The sequence below is a fragment of the Artibeus jamaicensis genome, unplaced genomic scaffold, assembly GCF_021234435.1.
Source record: "Artibeus jamaicensis isolate MK-2021 breed Jamaican fruit bat unplaced genomic scaffold, CSHL_Jam_final contig_1015, whole genome shotgun sequence".
NCBI lineage: Eukaryota > Metazoa > Chordata > Mammalia > Chiroptera > Phyllostomidae > Artibeus > Artibeus jamaicensis.
Window position 1 is genome coordinate 959,692 of NW_026521194.1, and position 25,114 is coordinate 984,805.

Sequence of the window (25,114 nt, forward strand, 5' to 3'; positions counted from 1 at the left end):
TAAGACCTCAACACAGCAGGTCTCTTTAGAGCAGAGCATCTGAGCATTAATTAGTCCCTTAATTAATCCGAGGATTGGTGTGAGCAGGCATGCATGCTGCATTTTTCCCTGTTCTTAAAGATTCCTGTTGTGAATGTCCCAGCAAAGAGAGAGGATGAGATGGACACACACACACACACACACACACACACACACACACACACACACACGTTTCTTTTGCAGCTAAACTCTGCTCAGTAAAATGAATGCTCTGCCTGAGACGCTGCAGTGCTAAAGGGCTCTATGGCGGTCACCAAGTTTAGCCAGACTTTGAAAGCTCACAGACAGCGGCAATATTACGGTAGCTTCTCTTTCTCTTTGTTTTGGCCTAGACTTGAATCAGGGAGTCTCGGGTTTCCACATTGGACCCATTCAACCTGAAATGTGGGGAGGGCATCCTTTGAGTTGCAACGTAGCCTTAAAGGAACCATCCCTCCTCCCCCCACCTATCTGATTTTTAAAATTAATTAGTTAATTAAAGTTTTTCTCATGAGATCTTAACTAAAACAAACAAAGAAAAAAAAACAACATTTATTCTTGTGGAGTTAGGTCTGTGCTGGGGGAGTGAGTGGTGTGGCCGGGACATTACCCATGATTTTTGGAAGGTCCTGCTCTCTGGCTTTTCCGGAAGCAGCAGGGAGCCCAGGGAGGCCCCCAGTGGTGATACAAATGGTAGCCTGTCTCAATTTGTTACACAGAGTGTGAAAGCCATCTGGCTAGAGTCAGAGTCCCGGAGTTTGGGGGTTTCCAGTGTGGGATGTGATGGACAAGGGGAGGCAGGAGCTCTGGAGTAAACCCTGCCTCAGTCAGGGCCTCCTGACACCCAGGGGCAGCCCTCCTGCTCCGGGAGAGCTGGGGCCGGGGGTGGGGGGAAGCCTGTCTTCCCAGGACACAGAGGTGCGCCAGCCTCATGGCAGGACATTCAACAGGGTTCTCTGTAGCTCAGAAATCTCCAGGACTGGGAGATCTCTTTCCTTTCTCCTCTCTGGATCCCGTCCTTTGGTGCTGAACTGAGTACCTGCTACCTCTGTGGATAGCACAGCTGAAGAGAGTCACCCACGTGCTGGTATGACATTAAACCTGCAATAACGGAGGGCCCCTCGGTTCTGCCCAGACATCCCTTTTCTCGGTGAATTCACTCTCTCGCCTCACAAACCTGCACATCCTCAACTCTCCTCAAGTTGCAACATGGTATAAAATGAATCAAGGGTTTTTTTTGTTGCTTAGCAACATGGCAACATCTGGCAGCATTTTTGTCCAACCTGGGGTGTGATGGTGCCACTAGAATCTAGTGGGCAGAGGCCAGGGATGCCGCTTCCCATCCCACAATGCACAGGACAGCTCCCAGCCTAGAGCATGGTCCAGGCTGACGTGTGAATAGGGCTGCGGCTGAGAACTGCTTCTGTTGTGTGCGGAACTGTTTCCCCAAATTCATATGTTGAAGCAGTCAGCCCCAGTATGACTGTACTTGGAGACAGAGACTTTATAGAGGCAATTAAAATTCAATGAGGTCCTGTGGAAGGTGTTCTAATCCAGTATGACCGGCATTACAAAACCACATAAAACCATATGGACAGTCAGGGAGGCGTGCCCACGGAGAATAGCCCTGTGAGGTCACGGCAAGGCAGTTGCCATCACCAAACCAAGGACAGAGGCCTCAGGGGACACCAAACCTCCTGATGCCTTGGCGTATGCCTTCCAGCCACCGGAGTTGTGAGAAATAAATGTCTGTCATTTAAGCCCCCCAGGCTGTACTCTTCTGACACGGTGGTCCTAGTGAACGGATGCAGTAGGCATTTTGGGGGACAACCTGGGAAAGTAGGAGGAGCACGCAGGGTCAACTGTGTGGCCTTAGGCAAGTCTCTCGACCTCTCTGACTCTTAATTCCTCACGTATAAATTGGGACTGGCCATGCCATCGTGTTGGGTTGTCATGGGGCTTGGACAGTTTAACACACACAAAGTGCCACTAACCTGCTATTAGACGCTATAGTCCTTGCAGGGGAAGGCTTTGCCATTTAACTTTGTACCCATGGTACCTGGAGGCTCCAGGAACATCATGGGCCCATCTTAATCGTGTGTTGATTGCAATGGCATTTCAGTTGCTGATTCAACCACTATTATTTGAGCATCTTTTCTGTACCAGTTACTGTGGGTACAGCTGTAAACACAGCAATCATGGCCACTGCCTTCAAGCCTCTATTCTAGCAGAGGGAGAGAAATCATAATCAAGTAAAGGACTAAGTTAGAAATATGATTTTAGACAGTTCTATGTGGTACAATGGGGGAAGCTACTGTGGATGGTACTGTCAGAAAGCTATCTGACCACGTGATTTTTGTTTTATTCATGGGTTCAGGTGTGCTTTATTGGTGACTTCAGCTCCTCTGTTGCTGTTATGAAGAGATTTTCCGTAATGGTGAACAAGTCTCCGTACAGTCTTCTCTCGATATACCCAGTAGTTGTATCCTAGGAGAACTCAGTATATCTTAAAAACTGTGCTGTACATGTAAAGCATTTAGGTTTCAGACCTGGAAATTTATCAACAGGGTTTTCACCCATACGGACGTCCAACGGCACAGTCCAAGTTTGTGAGGACACCAGGGCATTATTTGTTGGGCAGGGGAGTTCTAGCATTGCATAAAGTTTAATACGTCTGGCCCACACTGACTGAATTCCAGTGGAACTCTACAGTCATTGTAATAAACACCTGTCCCCCTGGCCAGCCTACAAAGTACCCGCGGAAGGCCAGTACAGCCCCCACTGATGGCCACGGTTTGATGGTCACCAGTGACCTTTAAACAAGTGGAGTCTTGTCCTCCCCTTGTTATTCTCACTCTCTATGAGCTTTGACACTGTGAATCAGCCCTCCTTGGTTTTCTTTCTTCTACTTTGCTCCATCCCTCCCCAGTGTCCTGATCCGGCTTCTTGTTCTCCCCCTGCCTAGCCACGTAGATCTGACTTTGGTTGCTTCTTTTCTCCTTTCTGTGTTTTTTGTTTTGTTTTTGTTTTTTTGGATGAAAACTTTACCATTTCTAGTCAACTAACTCCCAAAATGCTGTTTCTATGCCATTAAAGTTCACTTTTTTCTTCCAACTGCACCTGGACCTTCCTAAGTGAGCCCCAGGTTAAACATGTCCAACTGGTCAGCTTCCTTGACAAGTGGTTATTTCTTTGGCCATCCTATTTGTGGTGACGGCAACACCATTCACTCACTCAGCTGAACCATGGCAGCCACCCGGACCTCTCCGTCTCACTCCCACATTCAGTTGGCTGCTAAGTTTGTTCAAATCCAAGGACATGCTTGGAGCTCTGAATAGTCTGGAGAAAGCTGTGCACTGGTCAGAGTGGCGGGGATGAAGATCAGTGCCGTTGGAGTGGTTGCTCTGGTCCCACACTTCTGATCTTTATTTTTACAAAATTCTTCAGGCCAGGTTAATTTTGCTGGACGCTGGACTCTGGGCATATTGCCGTGAGCCAATTGTTTGTCCAAGTGAATTACCAGCCATGGTGGCAGCCTCATTTCCACAGAATCCTTCTCTTTGGGAACGATGGCCTTTCTAGTCAAACTGTCCAATTTAGGTTTTTTGGCACAAAATGTAAAGTGTGCCTTGATATTTTTATGAAGACATTTGAATGTTACCATCTCTGAAGAAACAGTTTTAGAATACGAAACCTTTATCTCCTTCCACCCCCACAAGGACGGAAAACATCACCAGCTTAATTTTCTCTGTAAAATAACTTCCTCATTTGCTTTGCATGTTGCTAGCAGAAAAAATGACGGTGATACTGTTTTCAAAAGCAAAACCACTTATGAATGATTTCATGAGGCTGTCTCTTGATTTTTGCCTAGTTAAATACCACCTCAATCCAGAGACCACCATGCTCACAGAGTTCTAGGGGGCCCTTCCAAGTTGGTTTTTAAGAGATCTACCAGGACGAACAAACAGTTGAAAAGATACTGCTTGGATTTTTTCCTACATGGAGAAGAAGCCAGAAGACACCCATAATGAAACCATGTGACTTGCACTCCATCTTGTTAATGAATGTTAGGTTTGCGGCACCGTGTTGTGAACTGTTCGCACGTTTAAGGCAGAGCTCTAAAACATCTTTACTTTGCGTGGATGAGACTCTGCAGCATTTCCTTCCCCGCCAGCCACCATCTCCTCTGCTTCTGTGAGCAGAGTGACTTTACTCTTCTGTGAGCTCAGTTACTTTAGATACCTCATGTGAGTAGAATTATGATGTGTTTGTCCTTATAACTGTCTTATTTCCCTTAGCCTATGGCCTCAAGGTTCATCCAGGTTACAGCACATGGCAGGATTTTCTTCTTTTTTTAAGACCGAATGATTTTCCATTGTAGGAATCTACCTTTTTTCTCTGTTCGCTTATCTGTTGATGGATATTTAGGTTGTTTCTGCTTCTTTCCATTACTCTGTGAGTAGTGCTGCCATGAACATGGGGTGCAAATACATCTTTGGGATTCTCTTTTCAACTCTTTTGGGTAAATATGCAGAAGTGAGATTGTGGATCATGTGGTAGTTCTGTTTTTAAGTGTTTGGAGACTCTCCACACTGTTTTCCACCGCAGCTGCTCCATTTTGCATTCTCACCAGCAGTGCCCAAGGGTTCCAGTTTCTCCACACCTTTGCCAACTGTTCTCTCTCTCTCTCACACACACACACACACACACACACACACACACACACGTATGTATTTATAATGGCCATTTTAACAAGCATGAGGAGATGTCTCATTGTGGTTTTGATGTGCATTTCTCTGATAATCAGTGATGCTAAGCATCTTTTTGCATTCCTATTGGCCACCTGTATTATCTTATACCATTTACAAAAATGAGCTCAAAATGGATTAAAAACTTAAACACGAGAGGCCTGAAACTATGAAACTCCTAGAAGAAATCACAGAGAAAACCTTCATGACATTGGTCTTGGCAATGATTTCTTGGATATGTCCCCAGAAGCACAAGCAACAAAAGCAAAAATAGACAAATGGGGTTGTGCCACACTAACAAGCTTCTGTGCGGCAAAGGAAGCAACCGGCGGAGTGAAAAGGCAACCTGTGGAGTGAGAGAAAAGGTTTGCACACCATGTATTGGGTGAGGGGTTCATATCCGACACTCTTGTAAGAAGGAAGGCTTTCTGTCGAATCCAGATCAGGAGTCGGCCAGCCTGTTCTGTAAGGGGCAGATGGGAAGGTTTCGGGCTTTGCAGCCCGTACTCACTCTGCCACCGTTGTTGAGAGCAGCCCTGGGCAGTTCACAAATGCAGGGGCGTGGCTGTGTCCCAGTGAATATGTGCGTGCAGAAACAGGCCGGCGGGGACTGGGCCAGCGGGCCACGTTTGCCGAGCCCTGGTCTAGAACAGGGTCTCCCCCTCTGGCTCTATGAACATTTTAGCCGAGTGCCCTTTGGTGTAGGGGCTGCCCCGGGCAGTGGAGGGTGTTTAGCGGCGTCCTTACACCAGATGCCGGTAGCAACCCTAGCTGTGGTGATTAAAAATGTGTCCCCAAACTGCCAAAGTCTCCTGGGGGACAAAATCATGGTTTATTGAGTAACTCTGATTTAGATGAAGAAAACAATCTGGTGAAAAGTAATAGGAAATATTTCCCTAAAACAACAATGAGGTAGAATTGAGAAGCATGGCTTATGTGTCTTAGGTAGGTCAAGGTCTCCTCAGAGGAGGCATTATCACCTCCTAAATTTGGAAAGCAGTTCAACAAACGACTAAAATGGCAAATGCTAGGAAAGTGCTCTGTTAATAAAGTCAACGGGAGCTTAACCTAGTTTTGCGATACACACAAGGGGCAAAACAGTCCGACACATTGGCAGGCCCAGAGGGGCCTTCCTGAGCTCGAGGGCTGGCCAGTCGGAAAGCTGGAAACAGGCTCCAGGTTCTAGTTCCTACTTGAGCAAGGGTTTATTTTTCCTGCTTATCTGGATGCAGAACCAACACAGGGCGATTTCTGAAAGCATTCACATGTTCCTCATTGTTTGGACAGGGCCAGGCAGAAACTGTCCAGTTTCACCGCAACTTGGCAGTGACACATGTTTTCGAAAGTTAAAAACAGCACAGCATTCATGAGTGAGTCTCAAAGAGCGCTGTCCTCTTGGCCTTTGGAATAAACACCTGTTTTGCAATTAAGATGGTGGGAGCCATCTTGACTTAAGAAATTGCTAGGTTTCTTTCCCTTCATTACTGTGATTATATTTTCAATAATTAAAATTTTGAGCACAGTTAAAAATATAATGAAGATAATCAGAACTTTAAGGGAATACACAGAGATAGCCCACACTTCTTAGGAATTTCTGTTAAACCTGTTTAGCTGAGTTTCTTTTCTGACTTCAGAAGCAAAGAAAATGCATTGATCTGTTTTCTCCTTTCATACAGTTCTCCGTAGTTAGATACACTAGTTTTCAAATCAATGGGAGGAAGAATGTGGGCCTCATCCTTGAGAGGAGCTGGAAGTCCTGCCACTGTCACTGTGTCCTGTGGCCACAGCAGATACACTCTGCTGTGTCTCCGCATCCCTGGGCCACCAGTCCCAAACACAGTCTCATAAGGGGACCATCTGGTGGATAAATGGATAAATTCTTTCATTCTTGGGATCGTGAAAGAGGGTGCTCTTCACAGCCTTCCCAGAAACCTACATTTCAATTATACCCCAAGAGACGCAGCTTCCAAACCCCACCTGTCACGCGCCCCAGGGGACCCCCACCCGCCCTCCTTGCAGGCTGGCCCGGTGCGGGTGGACACGGGACATGTTTGACAGCAGTCCTTCCTCTCTGTCCCTCAGGTTACCACGGCCTCTACTGCGAGGAGGAATACAACGAGTGCCTCTCCGCCCCGTGCCTGAACGCGGCCACCTGCAGGGACCTGGTTAATGGCTACGAGTGCCTGTGCCTGGCCGACTACAAGGGTGAGTGGCCCTTGGGCCTCGTTGTGCCAGAGTGGCTGCCCGGGACATCACGCACTTCTCAGCGTCAATGTGTAAACCTCTAACTGGAGCACAAAATTGTTCTGAATGAAAATCAAACACCGGCTGTGGGATGACTTACCGGGCTGAGGAGACCAATTGACACGTCTTGGGTTTCTGCTTGATAAGCTGAAAAGATCTCTCTCTTCTCTTCTTGCATGCCCACTCTCTTCTCTTCGGAAGGTGCAAAAAGCCCAGGATAAAGAATGCCAGTCAGTGGACTGTCAGGCATAGAGGAGAGGATGTGACCAGCGGAAGGAAAGGCTGTGGAAACAGCAGGGGGGAGAAGCATGCGGGTACCTTAGCGCTCGCTGGGCAGAGACAGGATGCTGTGCTTTTTCGGTGGAGGACGCAGGTGGAATTTCAGGCACTAACATACAAGTGAATTCTCATTAAATGGTTCAGTTAGGAGGGAAATCCTCACTCGAACCCTTTGAGGTGGTGGGTAATGATATTCCTCGTGAGTCTGGCCTGCATCGTCCCCACAAGCCTTGCATCTGCCTCCCCAGTGAGCTCTGGCCACAGTTGGGGGACGGTGGGACTTCCCTGGAGCCCAGACACCCTCAGTCAGCACTGCGCCAGGAAAGTCTGTTTATCAGAGGCTGCCCACATTTCTCTAGGCCATAACCTCAGGACTGGGTTTAGATTTTTGTAATGCTTTTGTGGGCTCTATTTATAACCACCTCGCTTAACCTCTTGCTCTCTGCACTGTTCCCTTGTTTGATACCATCCATCTGCCCGGTGACCTTGTGTGGTGGCCACCGTTGCTGCCGCTCTTCTTTGGATGCACCCACCTGTGTTTTTGGTGAGCCTCAAAGGAGCATAGACCACAGGGGTGAACTTGACTGAGCCCCTGGACGGAAGGGCTGAGCTGGGCCAAGTCTTTGCTTTGTGTTTGGCGGATCTGATGCTTTTTTGGCCCGTGATGCCCCTTCAGAGTCAAATTCCACCAGCGTCCACAAGGGCCGATATGCTGGGTCGAAGCACATGGCTTCTGAGTTTTGGGTCTGTCAGACCATTGAGAAACAGAGAGCCACTCAGTTCTGGGTGAAGAGTGAAGGAGCAATGAATAAGGGGTCCTCAGTGACTCATCCCTGTCACGCCACTGGCTTCCTGATGAGCCTGGACACATCCCCCCACTGGCCAGTCTTTGTCTTGCCTGTACAAAGTGAGGGCAGGGATGCTCACTGAGATTTTGAGATTCTTTAATGACAAGATTGGTAGTGGTGGATGCACTTCAAAAATTAAAAATTCCAGGACTCTTTAGTTTATGGTAGAATTTATGATATAATTTTATAGAGCAAATTTCATCTTTATGATGACAACGTCAGTAACTGGGTGTGTTCTGACTAGGCTCCGACTCTCCTGGTTTGGAGACGTTGCTCATGCCGTCATGACCAGGGAGTAAAACACACCATTGCCTGGGGTGACTCACCCGTGTTTCCTCTGCGTGTTTATATGCTGTAATCCTGCACGCTTTCACTTCCTCCTTCCATGTTTCTCAACTTCCCCCAAAGCTCCACATTAAATCACTCACTCTTAGAATCTAACTGACTTCACTTCCTTCTTCATGGCACAAAGGAGAGGTTATCGTTTGTAAACGTGGTCAAACTTAACTAGTTTTTCACATTCTACAGTTGTGGTCCTCACACTTACACTCCCATCAGAGCCTGCCGGTGGGCTTGTCCACACCAATTGCGGGTTCACTCCTGGAATTTCTGATGCAGTGAGTCTGGGGCACAGAGCAAGGACTTGGGTTTCAGGTGAGTTCTCAGGCACTGGTACTGTCCCGGCCCATGAACTGCCCTTTGAGAGTCCCGCCCTCCAGATTTCTCTGCAGCCGTAACCACTAAAACCGTGTCTACTTGCACGTCAGATGGTCCTCTGCTTCTTGTCCTGCTCAAGGTCACTCCTGCCATGTGTGTATGTTCTCAGTGCCCCCCTTCTGCCTTTCTGTGATCTTCTTCCACCAGTTACCCACTCTGCAGGAGATGACTCAAGGAGTCGATGACCCTACAGAGCATGTCACCTGTGACCAAGGATTTGGGTTCTCAGGAAAGGGTGCAGGTGCTGGGAGCCTTTGCATACAGCAGGGTGAGGGGACAGGGTTCTGAGGAGAATTTAGGACTCAGTGATGAGCCGGGGGGGGGGAACCAACGGACCCCTCAGCTTATGGAAAGGCAGTCCCTGTGGTGAAGGTGTTACTTGCTACCCCACGAGCCCAAGGGCAATGATTGCACAGATATTGGCAGTCCTCCAAGGGAATTGTACAGGGGGGCTGAACCGGCCCTTCATTTTGGGGGTGGCTGGGGGAGAATGCTCTCCCATTCGCATCTGGAGAACCCCTAGAACTCCCAACAGGGAGGCCTCTCCCCTGTGTCTTAGTCATCAGGACCGAGTTGGCTGGCCTGTCCAGCACTGGAGGACACTCCCCCATGTCATCTGACCCTCCCTGGCATTGCCATCCACCAGCCTGGCCAGTACAGGGAATCTGGACCAGCAACTTAAAGAGGGAAAAGTCTGGGAACTGTAGACAAAATTGCAACAACAACTAAAAATGCTAAACACCAGAGAAGAAGTGAAAAAAGTAGTGTGTACCACTTAAAATTTCATTTAGATCTGGGGGAGCAAAACAAGGAACTAATTTTGAATGAAGCTAAGTAAGAGGAAATGGAAACCATGAGTTGAAAGATAGGAAATGTGGAGAAAAGACTCAAGAGCTCTGTTTCCGTTTGAACGGTGGATGCTCCAGGAGAAGGGGAACACTTGGATATAAAACCAGAATCAACTCCTTCCTAGAAGGAGACTCCTTCCCCGTCTATGAGTGGAAGGAAATCAAAGTTTTCTAATAGAATGGGCTTACTCAGTGCCAGAGGATTAATGAAGGAGATGAGGCACAATTTGGGATTTCCTGGTAGAATTTCTAAATCCAAAGATGAAGGGCATTGTTTTAAGAAATACAAATTACATACAAAAGAAAGAGAATTGAACCAGCATTGGACTGCTCTTCTCTACAATGAAACTAAACCAGAGTGAAGAAGTTTCAGAGTTTCCAATGAAAAGAACTGGTAGGTAAAGGATCATTTGTATTTGAAGGCAAAAGAATTGAATGTTGTATACATTTAAGGAAACAGAAAATATAACACCATGTACTCTCTCTAAGAAAATTATTTAAAGATGGAATTAGACTTCTGCCGAAATGGAGGCATAGGTGGAAACACTTTGCCTTCTCGCACAACCAAATCTAAAAAACAAAGTTTTAGCAACAATAAACGCAGCTAAATCACAGAAAATTGAACAATATGGGAGTCTGACAACAACGAACCACTCAGCTAGACCGATAAACCAGTGAAGGAGCGAGCATTGAGACAGACCTTGCAGGCCCCAGTGCAAGGCGGCAGGCTGACCGTGGTCACACATTTGTGAGCAGATAAACCAGTGAAGAAGCAAGCAGTGAGACAGACCAGGCAGGCCCCAGTGCTGGGAAGCGGCAGAGGGGACTGCTATTGCCTGGCTCTGACCCCGCCCCCACACACAGCATCACAACTCAGCGACCTGGGTGGCCCCGCCCTGGTGAACACCTAAGGCTCTGATCCTCATAAGTAACAGGTGCGAACAGATCAAAACATGGCTCAAGAAGAACTCAAAGCCCCAGAGCCCATAACTCTAAGTGACCAAGAAATTGCCAACCTATCAGAGGCACAGTTCCAAAACACTAGTGATCAGGATGCTCACAGAACTGGTTGATTTTAGCCACAAATTAGAGGAACATATGAAGGATAAACTAATTGAAATGAATGCACAGGAAAGCAATAGTGATGGAAAGGAAACTGGGACTCAAATCAAGGGAGTGGACCAGAAAGAAGATAAAAACGACCAAACAGAAAAATATGAAGAAATAAGAATTCAAAAAAAATGAGAAGAGGCTAAGGAACCTCCAGGACATCTTCAAACTTTCCAACATCTGAATTATAGGGGTACCAGAAGGGGAGGAGGAACAGCCACAAATAGAAAACTTATTCGAACAAATAATAAAGGAGAAGTTCCCCAATCTGGCAAAGGCAATAGACTTCCAGGAAATCCAGGAAGCTCAGAGAGTCCCAAAGAAATTGGACCCAAGAAGGAACACACGAAGGCACATCATCATTACATTAGCCAAGATTAAAATGAAGGAGACAATCCTAGAAGCAGCGAGAGATAAGGGGACAGTCACCTACAAAGGAGTTTCCATCAGACTGTCAGCAGATTTCTCAAAAGAGACCTTACAGGCAAGAAGGGGCTGGAAAGAGGTATTCCAAGTCATGAAATCCAAAGACCTACATTCAAGATTGCTCTATCCAGCAAAGCTTTCATTTAGAATAGAAGGACAGATAAAGTGCTTCTCAGATAGGATCAAATTCAAGAAGTTCATCATCACCAAGCCCTTATTATATGAAATGTTAAAGGGACTTATCTAAGAAGAAGATAAAAAAGATGAACAGTGAAAGGACAGCAAACTCACAGTTATTAAGAACCACACCTAAAACAAAAGCAAACTAAGAGGACAGCTAGATCAGGAGCAGAACCATAGAAATGAAGATCACATGGAGGGTTAGCAACAGGGGAGTGGGAGAAGGAGAAAGGGGGAGAAGGTACAGAGAATAAGTAGCATAGACGGTAGGTAGAAAATAGAAGGGGGGGCAAGAATAGCATGGGAAATATAGAATCTAAAGAACTTGAGACACGTCATGAACTAAAGGGGGTGATGGTGGGGGAGGGGTGTTCAGGGTGGAGGGGAATGAAGGGGGGAAATAGAACAACTGTAATGGCATAATCAATAAAGTATATTTTAAAAATAAATAAAAAGTAAAACCCACTCAAATGCTACAGTTATTCTTATATTCCCATGTTACAGGTGTAAGAATGGACAGCTGACCCAAACTGGGTAAGGGTCTGGAATACCTTGCATATAATATAACACGTGTATAAAAATGTATGACTGTTGAAGAAGACCTGCTATGAATGAAAGGGACTTAAAAAATAAATGGTGCTAGAATAATGGGGCTGCTAAACAGAAAAAATAAGTGTTCTCACACTTCTAAATAAGTTCCATATGAATTAGAAAAAGCAGAACTTGACTTCATGTCCTCCTTGGCCTACAGCAATCCCCCCTTCAGTCCCTCTTTTTCTTCAACCAAGTTTCCTTAGAGATGGCAACCTTCACTTCCTTAATTTTTATCTTTTATATGTTCTTTAAAAGATTTTATTTATTTTTAGAGAGAGGGGATAGGGAGGAAGAAAGAGAGGGAGAGAAACATCGATGTGTGAGAAAAACATCAATTGGTTGCCTCTCTCATGCCCCCAGTCAGGGACCAGGCCTATAACCCAGGCATGTGTCCTGACTGGGAATGGAACTGGCAACCTTTTGCTTTTTGAGATGACACCCAACCAGCTCAGCTACACTGTCCAGGACCTTTATTTTTTATCTTTTCTTAACCCTCCTCAGTTTGGATCTTGTCCACACTCTTCTGCTAAATGGGGTCAGTGGTGACTTAACTGGAGATCGTTCAGTGAAATCCACGAAGCCCTTTTCTCCAGCCTCCAAATCCGAGTTCCTGCCCCTTTGCCTCACTGATCCCTGAGTCCCTGCTTTTGCTTCCAGAGTTCCATCCCTGCCCCCTGGACTCCTCACTCCCAGCCCCCACGGAATCCTACGCCTCTCAACGCCATGAATGCAGCTGCTCCCCAGGTTTTCTAATGGGCCCCTTTCTCTCACCTCCCCTTTGCCCACATCCAGTCCTCTCCCTGCACCTGCTATCTGAAATACTGATCCCCAAACAGATGTGAAATCTCCCTCCTAGAAATCTCCCGGCATTTTCTCTGTGTCTGCCATAACCATGACGGTCAGCCTTGTAGTCAGTTCTTTCTGGCTTCAGACTTTCTTCTCTCTTCCACTAAATCATATCTTAGTGGAAGGCAGTGACTATGTAGAGTTTTTCTTCCTTTTAATTCTCAGCAGCCTTGGATATGGTGGCTTGCACACAACCAATGCTAAGTAGCTATCTTGACTTGAACTGATGTTGCCGCCTGACATACTAATTAGAAAAAACCCAGCTCGAACATTTTCCCAGTAAGTTTCCACTGTGGACATGAAACTGATAGAAGCAAATGTTTGCAGGGACTCAGAGTTACCTCCTTTCAGATGTAGCAAAAGGCTGGTGCTTCCTTCAAATCCAGTTCACAGCTAGTTCATGACGGGACTATTTCATGTTATCAGAAAGTCAAGTGATGGCCCCGTTCCTGTTGAGTTTTATTTCTAGAAGAACAAACTAAATGATAAATGATATACCCATTTGGAATTTTTGGTGACAAAAGTTAGAAAAAAAATTACTTCTTTTTAATCGTAAAAATAACATAATAAAAAATTTAGAAAAAAGAAATGTCAAAATAGCTCATTGCTTTACAACAGAATACAAGGGGAATAATCATCTGTATTGTGTCCATCCTTTTAAAAATATCCACGTTTTTACAGTTGTAATTGAGTATACCTGCTATTTTCTGTTTATACTTAACATTATAGTATGTTTTGCTAAGAAGTCTTACTGATTCTATTTTAAATTATTATGCAATGTTCTCATTACAGTGTATTTATCCAGTCCCTTGTCACATCCAGTGTGGGGCTATCATAAATAATTCTTGTTTTTATTCCTATAATTTTCATACTTTCTGGTGTTTTGGGGGGTGGGTGGGTGGGGGATAAGAAGAGTCTTGGAAATGAGACCACTGAGTTCTGGGTTTGATCACATTATGTCTAATCATGTATTTTTAAAGTCTACACAAATTTATAATTGAAAAGATGAGCATTTTGTTGTTGGTGTTGGGTAGCGTGACTTCCTGTGTGTAATCAGGGAATAAGAATTTCAGGATGTTTTGTGTTCCTAACCCCTCTCATCCTGTAATGGGATAGATGCAAAAAAGGGTAAGTCAAAGGTTTTTCCTTTTTCAGGCTATTGTTTAGTCAGAAGAGCAGTCAGAGGCTGAAGCACACAAGAAACAATGAAGTTAAAGTCGAGATGTCAGTTGTAATTTCTCAGTAATTTAGAAAAAGTTCAGCTCTGTGAGTGTAGAAAGACTAGAAGCGTTTTCACAGAGGATATAAGTTGGAATAGAAGATGATGTGTTAAAGAGAATAACAAGTTCAAAGAATTGTTTCATAGTTAATTTTCTTTACCTGGCTTACTTTTCCTGGAGATAAAAATAATGATTTTTGTTTTCAAAATCTTACTCATGACTACACTGTGATGACAATGAAGATTTATAATTGGTACATGACTCTCACTTTCTCTCTAAAATTAACTTCTATAAAGAGTCCTGTTGGAATAGAGACTTTTTTCAGAAACGTTGCCTCTCTACTCCTTAATATGAAAAGTATGAATTTTTATTAGTTTTGACTGAATTACAGTTTATTTTTGCTTGAGACTAAACATAAGTTTTGTAATAGTGCGTGCTGCGTCCTTTGCCAATGGCTGATGCCTGTGTCATTCCACAGACTGAGTCTGAAGTGTGGACCTGGTTTTCCCTGACAAAGTCGGGTGTTTTTGAGGCAGATTTGGAATGGCTTCTCCCTCCCCTGGCAATCCTACCTGTGCGTCAGCCAAAGTACACAGACCGTCGCCCCTCCCAAAAGGACAGGATTCTGGTGGGATACCCATCATTCCTTCCACGCAGTAAGATATGGCCTCAAACAGAAAACTGTACTTAAACAATAATTAAATAAATTAAAAAAAAAGATATGGCCTCTGCTTTAAAGGACCTCAGAGACTCAGGGCCATGCGGGGGGCGGGGGAAGGTCCGGACAGGAGGACAGATGAGTCATGATTTAGCACCACGAACTCTGGAACGGCGTGAACTCAGCACACTCTCCATGCACAGTGGCGGGGGAATGGCGTTCTGTCTCGGGAGAGGCAGGTTCATCTTTCCAGAGAAAGGCTGTCTGAGCTGCACTTTGACAGAGAGAATGTGCCAGGTGATGACCAGCTTGGGGAGGAGGGTGAAGGAAGAAGGCGTTCTCGTTAGAGGACACGCGATGCCCAGCACTTGGTGTTGTGTGCGTGCTTGGGGAATGGTGAACGTGACTGCTCATTCTCCCTGTTTCAGATTTCTAGCTCACAGTTGTCCAGTTCTAATCATCGAGCTGAGCATTATGACAAATATGTTTTATATAGGGGTCAGCAAGGCTGTGCATGTAGAAATGTGAGTAACAGCGGACTTCCTGGGGACTTGGAAGACCGTCTTGCTGCATTGTCCTCAAGTTTCTGGGAAGATTAGCTCTTGTCTTATCTTGCTGCCAGAAAACTCTCAATGGGTCACAAGTGACCAAATATTCTTATCTTTCAAAAAAGAGGAATAGCAAGGGATGAAATTATTGCCAAAACACCATCCAAAAGATTGGAAGTGCTTGTTATCGTGGGTGTTTTCATGAAATCTATATTATTGAAGGCTTTTAAAGTTAAGATGTTTGAATATTTAGCCTAGATTTTGCTCTTCAGCCTTATTTGAAAAACGTGGTAATTTGTGTTAATATATTGTTTACATTAATATTAAACAGGCGAGACTGCCTAATGTACCACTAGAAACCCAGTAAATATCCTCCTTGATTGCTCATGGAGATGTTTCCCGGCTCAGACATCTCTGAACCTTGGTTGTGGTTGCCTTTTCTGTTAAAACTGAAAGCGTTTCTGTGTCACCTGATTCCCCATCCATCAGCCTCAGGGGAACTTGTAAATACGTGAATCTTTCTTTTTTTGATAAACAGTTGGAAGTAGAAACGGTTCTTTTGTGTTTCATCCTTTCAGTTGAGCTGGCACTGGGCAAAGCTCAACTGAAGTAGAAATAGAGACTTCTGGATGGAAAAGTGTCTTTCTGTCTCTAACTCATTCTCCCTCTCTCTGTCTCAAGTGAAGAACTACCAGCTTTGTGCTAATAACTAATTTAACCTTTAAATTAGTTTGGTCTTGTAGATTAGCATGAGTTTCCTGGGTTTGTTCAGGACGACGGAAGTTCGAAGACTCCCACAAGCCGTTGGAGATGGGCAGGGAGCTGGGCCGTGGCTCCCAGGGGCCAGCCAGCCCGCGGCTGTGGGGTTGGCTGGTGGTTGCAGGGAAAGCCAAACAAGGCAAAGGTCTGAAAGGCACGTTAGAAAAGCATCTGGCAGATTTGGGTCCATGGGTTGGATATGAGGGGCAAAGGAGAAAAAGAAAGGACAAGCCATCCATTCCAAATACTTTTTCAGGCTCAGGTAAGGCGTTAGTGGGAATCCAGATAGGCAGTTCTCCTTCCATTTTCCTCTTACATTTCCTCCCTCTTTCTTGAGCCTTGCTTCTGAAGGCATTGAGAAAGAAATGAGAGAAAAATCCCAGCGAGGGTCATTTCAGTGACGGTGGTGAGTCATGGGCAGGGCGGCCTTTTGCAACATGTGAGCTAAACAATGAAGTCAAGAGCAAGTTAAGTAAACACCAGTCACTATTTGCTTTATGCTCATTTTTCGTGAAGCTGTCGGGAAGGGTGAGCATATCATTATCTAGATCATTATACAGGATATAATGTAATTTCTCTTCCTCTCTAGAGGGTGAAGAATGGGAGAAACAGCTTAACCCATGCATCCATCTCGGCACTCCACGGAAACAGGAGCAGAAACCCTTACCTTTGGAAAAGGGTTGCACTTTTAGTTTTTTTAAAGTAAAATTATAAAGTAATGGATACTCATTGTAAAATAGTGCCAACAAAATAGAAACACGTAATGTGAAAGTTAAAGGTAATTTATTTCCTTCTCAGTCCCACTTTGGGCATTTGCATGCAGACAAGCACAGGTAGACCTTTGTAAATATCAATGGGAAACTTACTGTTTTCACTATTTTTGTAATGCTGCTCTTTTGTTAAACGGGTGCTAAGCTACCTGGAATTCCGTATGTTTGCCCGGCCGATCTGAGCTCCCTCCGAGCAAAGCACTTTGCAAGCAGATTCCCATTCAGGTTGCCTGTGGTTTCAGGTGCCAGCTCCCTCCCCTCCGATCCCTGCTTGGCTTCCTTTCCTGAGCTTCCTCATCTGGAAATGGCGGAATGAGAGCATTTGTCTCAGAGTGCTGTTGTGAGGATCAAGTTAGATCCTCACTTGGTCTGCAAGGACAGCACGAGGTCTGGAGTGTGGTGCGCACCACACGGTAACTTTGTAGGTGGGGAACCGACCAGGTCTTCGGCGTTGGAGCATCCAGGGGCTCCCTCTCACTCCCGCAGTGTTCCAGGGAGCTGGGGCTCATTTCGAGATCTGAATCCCAGTGGTCACCTTCAGGATGGATGCTGTTCATTAGTTATGTTGTTATGTTCTGAAGGCGGCCTGTCTGTTTTCTCTTTCTTTGGAGGCTTAGAAGGCATTTGTGCGTGATAAATGTGATCTTTCAGGCTTTTAACTTTTGTGTTCCCCAGGCTTTGGGACATGTGGTCAGAGAACATACAGATGGAAGATTTATTTATGGTGGGGCCTGTGAGCGGGGAGTGAAGGTTTTGTTTTCTCATGAAGTGTTTCTTTAAAATGATCTAAAGTGAAGACTTGGCATGTGCCCACACATGTACATGCACACACCCCAACACATGCACATGCACGCACACACACACCGACACACAGAGATGCACATATATATGCACACACAGACACACAACGTATCACCAGGAATCTGCCTCCCCACCACTCCAGGATGTTCAAACACTTGGCTCAAAGGCTGTGGGAGCTGCAGGTTCCTCAATGAGTCACCCCTTTGTGTCTCTCTCTCCACAGGGACACACTGTGAGTTGTACAAGGACCCCTGCGCTAACGTCAGCTGTCTGAATGGAGGCACCTGCGACAGTGAAGGCCTGAATGGCACGTGTGTCTGCACACCGGGGTTTGCAGGCAAGTGACCCAGGAACTGAGTTTTCATATTTACCACAAAATCCCCGAGATTGCTGCTGTTAAAACACCCAGGAACCTCTCTGCAGTGGGCAGTGCTGAGAGGAAGGTCTGTTTAAAAACAATGCACCGCTTGTCGTTCAATGAGGCTCTTCTGAAATCAGCGTTGGTAGGTCGGCATGCTGAGCAGCAGTGGGATGGGATTTCGGAGCTGTAGCTTTGAAGTGCAAGAAATGATCTATTACACGAACACCTGGCAGGTGTGTGTCAGTGGAAGAAGGCGGAGGAAAGACCGTGTGTCCTCTGTAGCAACTGCAGTCAGCCACCACATTTGTTTTTACTCAAAGATAGAGAAGTGAGTGGTTTGGGAAAATAAAAAGAGATGGTGGTGGAGGTGAGAGGCACCGAGGGACACTCCAGGTTCTGGGTTGATCATGAGTGAAAGTAGGGGTGCTACAGGTGTGGGGAGAGCAAATGGCCCCAGGGAAAAGCAGGTGGGGAGGACAAGGAGGGGTTCACAAAGAGCCTTGGTGGCCATGGAGCTCTGAGTAGGAAGAGTCGTTTCTGGTTAGGGGACTCCCTCCGACCCAGGCTGCTTCTAAATCACTTCCTACTGGCTTTTGGGATTTCATGAATCCCCGAAAACAGATGTGAAATGTTGTGTGTATGTGTACCCGCCAAGGGGAGGCTCTCAAGTCTTCATCAGGTTCTCAGAAGGAGCCATGGACCCCTGGGGCAGAAAGAGATTCCATTCTTTGCTTTGCCAACAGACCCTGGGAGGCCCGAAAGTGTACGATGTGCCTCTGTTTTCAGAGCTTCTCTCAACCTACAAAGGCACCAGAGTCACCCTGGGTTGCAAGTTGCAAAAGGTTGACCTATAAGGAGCCCGTGGAAGCAGATGGGTATTTAAGCTGCAGGAAATCATGTTGTCATTGTCTGGAGAGCAACGTGCGTGCTCCCTCCCTGCCCTGCTAAGCCACTGTGGCCACCTCCCAAGCCCTGGAGAATGTCCCAGCGCCTCGGTCCCCAGGCCATCTGTGGGGAGCCTCATGCAAGCTTCCGGGGAAGATGCCAGCAGGGAGGATGTGGGAGAAGCAACTTCTGGTTGTGTTCCTATTTATCTGTGTCACATCCTGTGTTTTCCTTTCGGGTTTTCCTGGGACTGAGGATGGGGTCACTCCAGAAAATCATTCGCAGATGGTTTTATTTGGCTGGCTTATAAACACACAGGCAGCTATACTTATCAATGGATGCAAAAAATAATATTGGAGAAGCATCCTATTTTTTCCAGACATTGTTATCCCCAAATAATAAAAAGCATGGAAGGAAAATCAGAAAATATTGTGCTATAGGCAAAAACTCCACCACTTACAACTGCACTACTGGGAGCTACGAGATTATAACCACTGGTGACATCTTATACAGTATGCACACGCACTTGAACATGAAAGGAATTGTACTGCTCATACTGTATCGTACCCCCTTCTCACTTAAAAGGAGGCGTATCATCTACATGTGTTTCCACATTAGAAATATGCTTCTGTGTTGTCATTTTTACTGGCTGCCCTTTCGTCCATTATATGAAATATCACGTTTGTTTGTTTTTCAACCCATCATCAATTCAGCTTTTGGGAGAGAACATTTTCTGAGAACTTTTCCCCATTATAAACAACATTGCAATGACTATTTCTGTATGTACATCTCGTGTACTTATGTGATTTTTCTTTGAGCTAATTTCCGAGGGATGGAATCGTGGAGTCCAGGAGAATACTTCTCCATGTTGTTCCCGGGAAAACCCATTGTAGCAACGCTCACTCCTACCCAGGGTGCACAGCATCTACTTCCTCGCCTTCAGACAAGTACTGAGGATCGTCGCCCTGGTGGCCAAAAATGCCTTTAAGTGTTGTTTGAGTTTGTGGGTCTTTGATTCCTAGTGAGGTTGAATACTTTTAACATATGTTTATGAGTGTTTGTGTTTCTTCTTTCCTGAACTTCCTATTCATGTTAATCCTCATTTTTGATTTGAAATATCCCTTCATAATAAGCATGCTATATTTTATCTGCCATCAGTCACAAATGTTTTCACACTGTCATTTGCTTTTTAAACGTATATGAGATGTTCATTTTGTTTCTCGTAGATCACATTTAAATTTATGTAATTAAATCTTGATATTTTTGTTTTTTCTTCTTTTATGCCCCAAGGATTCTATGTATCAAGAGTTTATAGATATTTTTCTGTATTATTCCAATCATGCCCGAGTTAACTGCGTGCATGCAAATACTTAATCCATTTGAAATTTACCTCTGAATCTTATGGGAAATAAAAGGCAATCTCTTCTCCAGAATATTTAGCAAACGTCCAAGTACCTACTGGCGTTTGCTCTCGGATGTCTGTCAAAGACACCTTACACTTACAGATTTTCTTCTCCTTCCCTTCTTTTAAATATTTGCTAGCTCATTGCATGGTGATACTGCCACCTCAAGTTGCTCTAGACAGAAATTGGGGGATCTATTGGTTTCCTCCTCTCCTTGCCCTTCCCCACATCCAGCCTCCAAGGAGCCCTAAAACCTCCTGGGTAGACCCTCTCGGTTCTTTCTCGAGCCACCACAGGCTGCCTCCACCTCCCACCTGCACTAGGTCAGTCCTTCCCCATACCTGTCCCCTTTCATCCCTGGTACATTATTTACACTGTAGAGATGTCATACTATGAAAATCTGATGTTGTCGCTCCCTACTTAAGAATTGCCTATTGGCGTTTCATTGTTTTTAAGAAAAAGGTCAGAGTTCTTACCTTGATCATCAAGACCTGGGTGATCTGGGCCCATTTGGCCTTTCCAGTTTCGTACTGGGCCCTCCTATCTGCCTGGTTCCTGAACACCCCACGTCAGGCTCTCCTTGGCAATGTTCTCCCCTTCCTTCTCCTGCCTCCAGTCCCTCTGCTTCCCTGTGCACCATCCCCCTACCCTTAGGCGTTTCTTCTTGCTACTCATCCTGGTCACAGGGAGCCAGAGGACATGTCCACTGAAGTCGGTTCCCAAATCACACTGGTGTTTGAAAGCGACAGGTGTCTATTTGTGTTCAACCCTGATGGTCTTTCAGACTGTAGAGGACCATGGGATCATTCCCGAAGTTGTCTGGAGAGTTGTGCTGTTCATGTATCTTACAGAGTGCTGGTCCCCTGAGATGCTTTGGAGAAAAAGTATCAGTGGCCAAATGAGTTTGGGACATGGTATGTGCCATGTGGCATTTCATAGGGATGTCCGCATGTTAAGGCTCTGAGCAGTCAGTAAAGAACCATATTTTCCTTTGTTTATTTTCCAAATATACTTAATTGTAGACCATTTTCCTCTTAAAAAAGAACCTGTTGTATTCTGAAAACTAGTATTCCATGGGAGAGGCTGATAAAATATTATCTACCACCACGGAGGAACAACGAGGCCTCTGCTTTCTGAACTTCTACTTTGGAACCGAATATTCTCTCTTTATTCCTGAGGTTGGGCAGAACTTACTCTTGGTCAATGATTAAGTGCTCAAAAGCACCCTCATTGATCAAGTGGAGTGAATTGGGCAAATCATTATACCAGGTCTGTCTGGAAAAAGTTACTACAATGAGAACAGTTTGCACAACATTGATGTCACCTGGCAGCCAAGGAGCTGGGACTGGAATGCACATGTGTGCACAATGACGACTTCACTGTACCAGTCAGTGGGGGCAGGAGAGGCCTTGGAGTGAGATTGTGTATTGTGAGGTCTGTCACATTCAGAATGACTGAGTGAGTAGAGCAATGAATCTGCGTGAAAGTTTACATAAGCTCGAACATTCCTCCATGGAAACTATTCGGATGTTTCAGAGGCCACAGGTATGGGCAACTGGTCATTGGCAGCTCATTACAACAACGCGCCCACTCATGTATCATCTCTTGTGAAAAAATTTTTTGGCAAAACATCAAGTCACCCAGGTGACTCAGTCCCCCTACAGCCCGGATCTGGCACCCTGTGACTGCTGGCTTTTCCCAAGACTGAAATCACCTTTGAAAGGGAAGAGATTTTAGACCATTGATGAGATTCAGGAAAATAGGACAGGGCAGCTGATGGCCATTGGGAGAACTGTGTGAGGTCCCAAGCTGCCTACTTTGAAGGAGACTGAGGCGTCATTGTCCTGAGTACAATGTTTCTTGGGTCTTGCATCTTCTTCAGTAAGTGTCTCTATTTTTTATATTACATGACTGGATACCTTCTGGGCAGACCTTATATAATCAGGTACTTAATCCAATGCCACATTCGCCTTCTGAGACGTGCTTTGTCAGTTTGGGTTTATGTTGCTCTTCTCTTTCCAGCATCTTTAGATGGGACCTTGTATTACTGATTTTCCTAATTTCTAATATGTATTTTTGTGCTATAAATTATCCCCTCAATACTTCTTTGGCTGTGTCCTACAAAGTTTAAGTTGTATTTTCATTTTTATTTGATTTGATGTTTTTGTTTATTTATTTGTTTTTAGATTCCCCGAGGGTTTTTCTCTGATCCATGGGTTACCTGTAAATGTGTTATATAGTTGGGGCATTTCCCCCGTGGCATCTCTTGGCTTTCTTCTGCACCGAGTCTGAGATGTGAGAGGCAAAGAGAAACTTCGGGTGCTCCCCATCGTGTTCCTTGGGTCCTGAGGTTCCTGGCCAGTCCGACCCCTCCCGACCTCTCAGAATCTTCTCCTGTTTGTTTTATATATAACATGCAGGGGTTTTGCTTGTACTTAGTGGGTGGAATAGGGAAAATGTCCCATGTTTTTGGAAGCAATGTTCTATCTTTTTTCCATCACTCCAGCTGTTTTTAGATTTTTTCCTTCACTGCTGGCTTTTAGCAAATTGATTATGATGTGTCTTAATGTGATTTTGTTGGTGTTTATTCTGCCTGGGGTTTGTTGCACTTCTTGGATCTGGTTTTATAGTTTTCATCAAATTTGGAAAAATTTTAGCCATTGTTCTATCCCCTTCCCTCTGTCCTGGGACTCTTATTACATCTGTGTCAGACTATGTAAAATTGCACAACAGATCACTGAGTTCTGTTCAGCTTTAAAGCATTTTTTAAAAGATTTTATTTATTTAGTTTTAGACAAAGGGGAAGGGAAGGAGAGAGGAAGAGAAATATCAACGTATGGTTGCCTCTTGTGCATCCCCTGCTGGGAACTGGCCTGCAACCCAGGCATGTGCCCTGACTGGGGATTGAACTGCCATCCTTTGTTCCGCAGGCCTGTGCTCAATCCACTGAGCTACACCAGCCAGGGCAGCTTTAAAGCATTTTTTTCCTGACCTTCAGTTAGTCTAGCTTCTACTGCTCTATTTTTAAGTTTAGCAATCTTTTGTTCTGCAGCACCTAATCTATTAATATCAGTCTGTATTATTTTGTTTTTAATTTGATATTGTATGTTTATATATAGAAATTCCATTCAGTTCTTTTTTATATCTTCCTTTTTGCCCTTATTTTTAAAAAGATTTTATTTATTTATTTTTAGAGATAGGGGGAGGGAGGGAGAAAGAGGGAGAGAAGCATCAATGTGTGGTTGCCTCTTGTGTGCTCCCTACTGGGGACCTGGCCTGCGAACCAGACATGTGCCCTGACTGGGAATCGAACTGGGGACCCTTTGGTTTGCAGGCTGGCACTCAATCCACTGAGCCACACCAACCAGGTCCCTTTATTTTTTTCTATGTTTCCCTTTACATTTTGAGCAAATTCCTTGTTTACTCACTAACATCCATGACTTCCAGATTTCCAGCTTTTGAACTGATTTTTCTTCTGGTTATGGATTACATGTGTCTGCTTCTTTGCACATCTAATAATTTTTGTCGGATGCTAGTCATTGTTTGTTGTTGAGTGACTGGATTTAATGTCTTTCTTTTCAACGTGTTGGGCTGTGTGTGTGTGTGTGTGTGTGTGTTTGTGTGTGTGTGTGGCAGGTAGGTAAGTTGCTTTCCAACCTGACGGATCCTTTCATGGTTTCCTATTTTGGGGAATGAGTCTGTGGTAGCTTTTACCTAGGGGACAGTCATAGCTTCTGCTAAGGTGAGTGCGCTGGCTGACCCATAAAACATCTGCCCTCGGACTTGGGAAAGTGCGAATCCCGCCCAGTGCTCTGCGAGCTTCAGGAACCGTTCACCCTTCCTCTCGTTTGCCAGGCCTGCGGAGTTTCGATGACGCACGCGCAACACTGCGCGACAAACTCAAGGGGCTCGGCGTGTTTCTGATGCTCTTTTCCTGAGTGGCTCTGTGTGCTGCGGTAGTCTGTCCTCGACATTCCAGCTATCGTGGCCCCCAAAGCACAGTTCCCTGAGGCTCAGTGAAGCCGCTGTTTTCTCATTTGGCTCCAGGCAGAAAGCCAGGGGGCTCAAGGCCCTCGGCTGGTTTGTTTCCCTTCTCTCAGCAGTCACGGTCACGCTCTGCCTGTTGTCCAATGTCTTAAAAGGACTTTACAAAAATACATACTTCATCTGCTTGTCTGATTTTTTTTTCTAGTGGGAGAGCAAGGCAGGTTCCAGTTTCTCCATCAGGGTACAAGAAGTTCCAAATACGTTTTATAGGTTCATTTTATCTGGAATAAAATGCTTGCCAGGTATGAAGGCGTAGTTAGAGCCCCCCAGTCCAGGGACTGGCACACAGTGATCATATATTTAATATGACGATTGTATTACAATTGTAATGATTTTCACTGATATCATTCAGCGTGGGCTCTGTTAACGTAACTATTTACTAACAGCAGTGACTTATGCTTTTCTGATTTTTTTCATTTTAATTTATCCAAAGGAAGCATAGAGTTAAACATACACTTGTAAATTTGCATAAATACTACCAAATTTGATGCCTATCAGACATATTGCCTCTTAGAAAGTAGTAGATTGAAAATCGATGGAAAAGATTTAAAGTTCAGACTCCGATTTCCAGCCTTAGTCGAGTAGAAATTTAATTTTGTATTCTCTTTATGAATGTTACTCAAGCGCAACAATGATTTAAAAGTAATCGATTTTTCTCCAGCCCACATTTTTTTTAAAAAAGTAAGCAAGTCAATGAAAAAGTCATCTGGCTCAAGCCAGTGAAAGCATAAAGATTTATTAAGTCAGTTATGAGTAAAAAAAATGATGACTTGCTATATTAAGAACTTTTCTAGTAAAGGAAGC

General features: G+C 44.9%; 1 protein-coding gene across 1 annotated transcript in view; it reads left to right on the plus strand.

The window, feature by feature from the left end:
- The window catches only part of DNER (delta/notch like EGF repeat containing), a 254,654-nt gene that overhangs the window by 212,747 nt on the left and 16,793 nt on the right, over positions 1 to 25,114 (plus strand). Inside the window, exons 9-10 of the mRNA XM_053656593.1 lie at positions 6,849 to 6,971; positions 17,838 to 17,951. Of these exons, the coding sequence (XP_053512568.1) occupies positions 6,849 to 6,971; positions 17,838 to 17,951 (237 nt within the window). The remainder of the gene's footprint in view (positions 1 to 6,848; positions 6,972 to 17,837; positions 17,952 to 25,114) is intronic.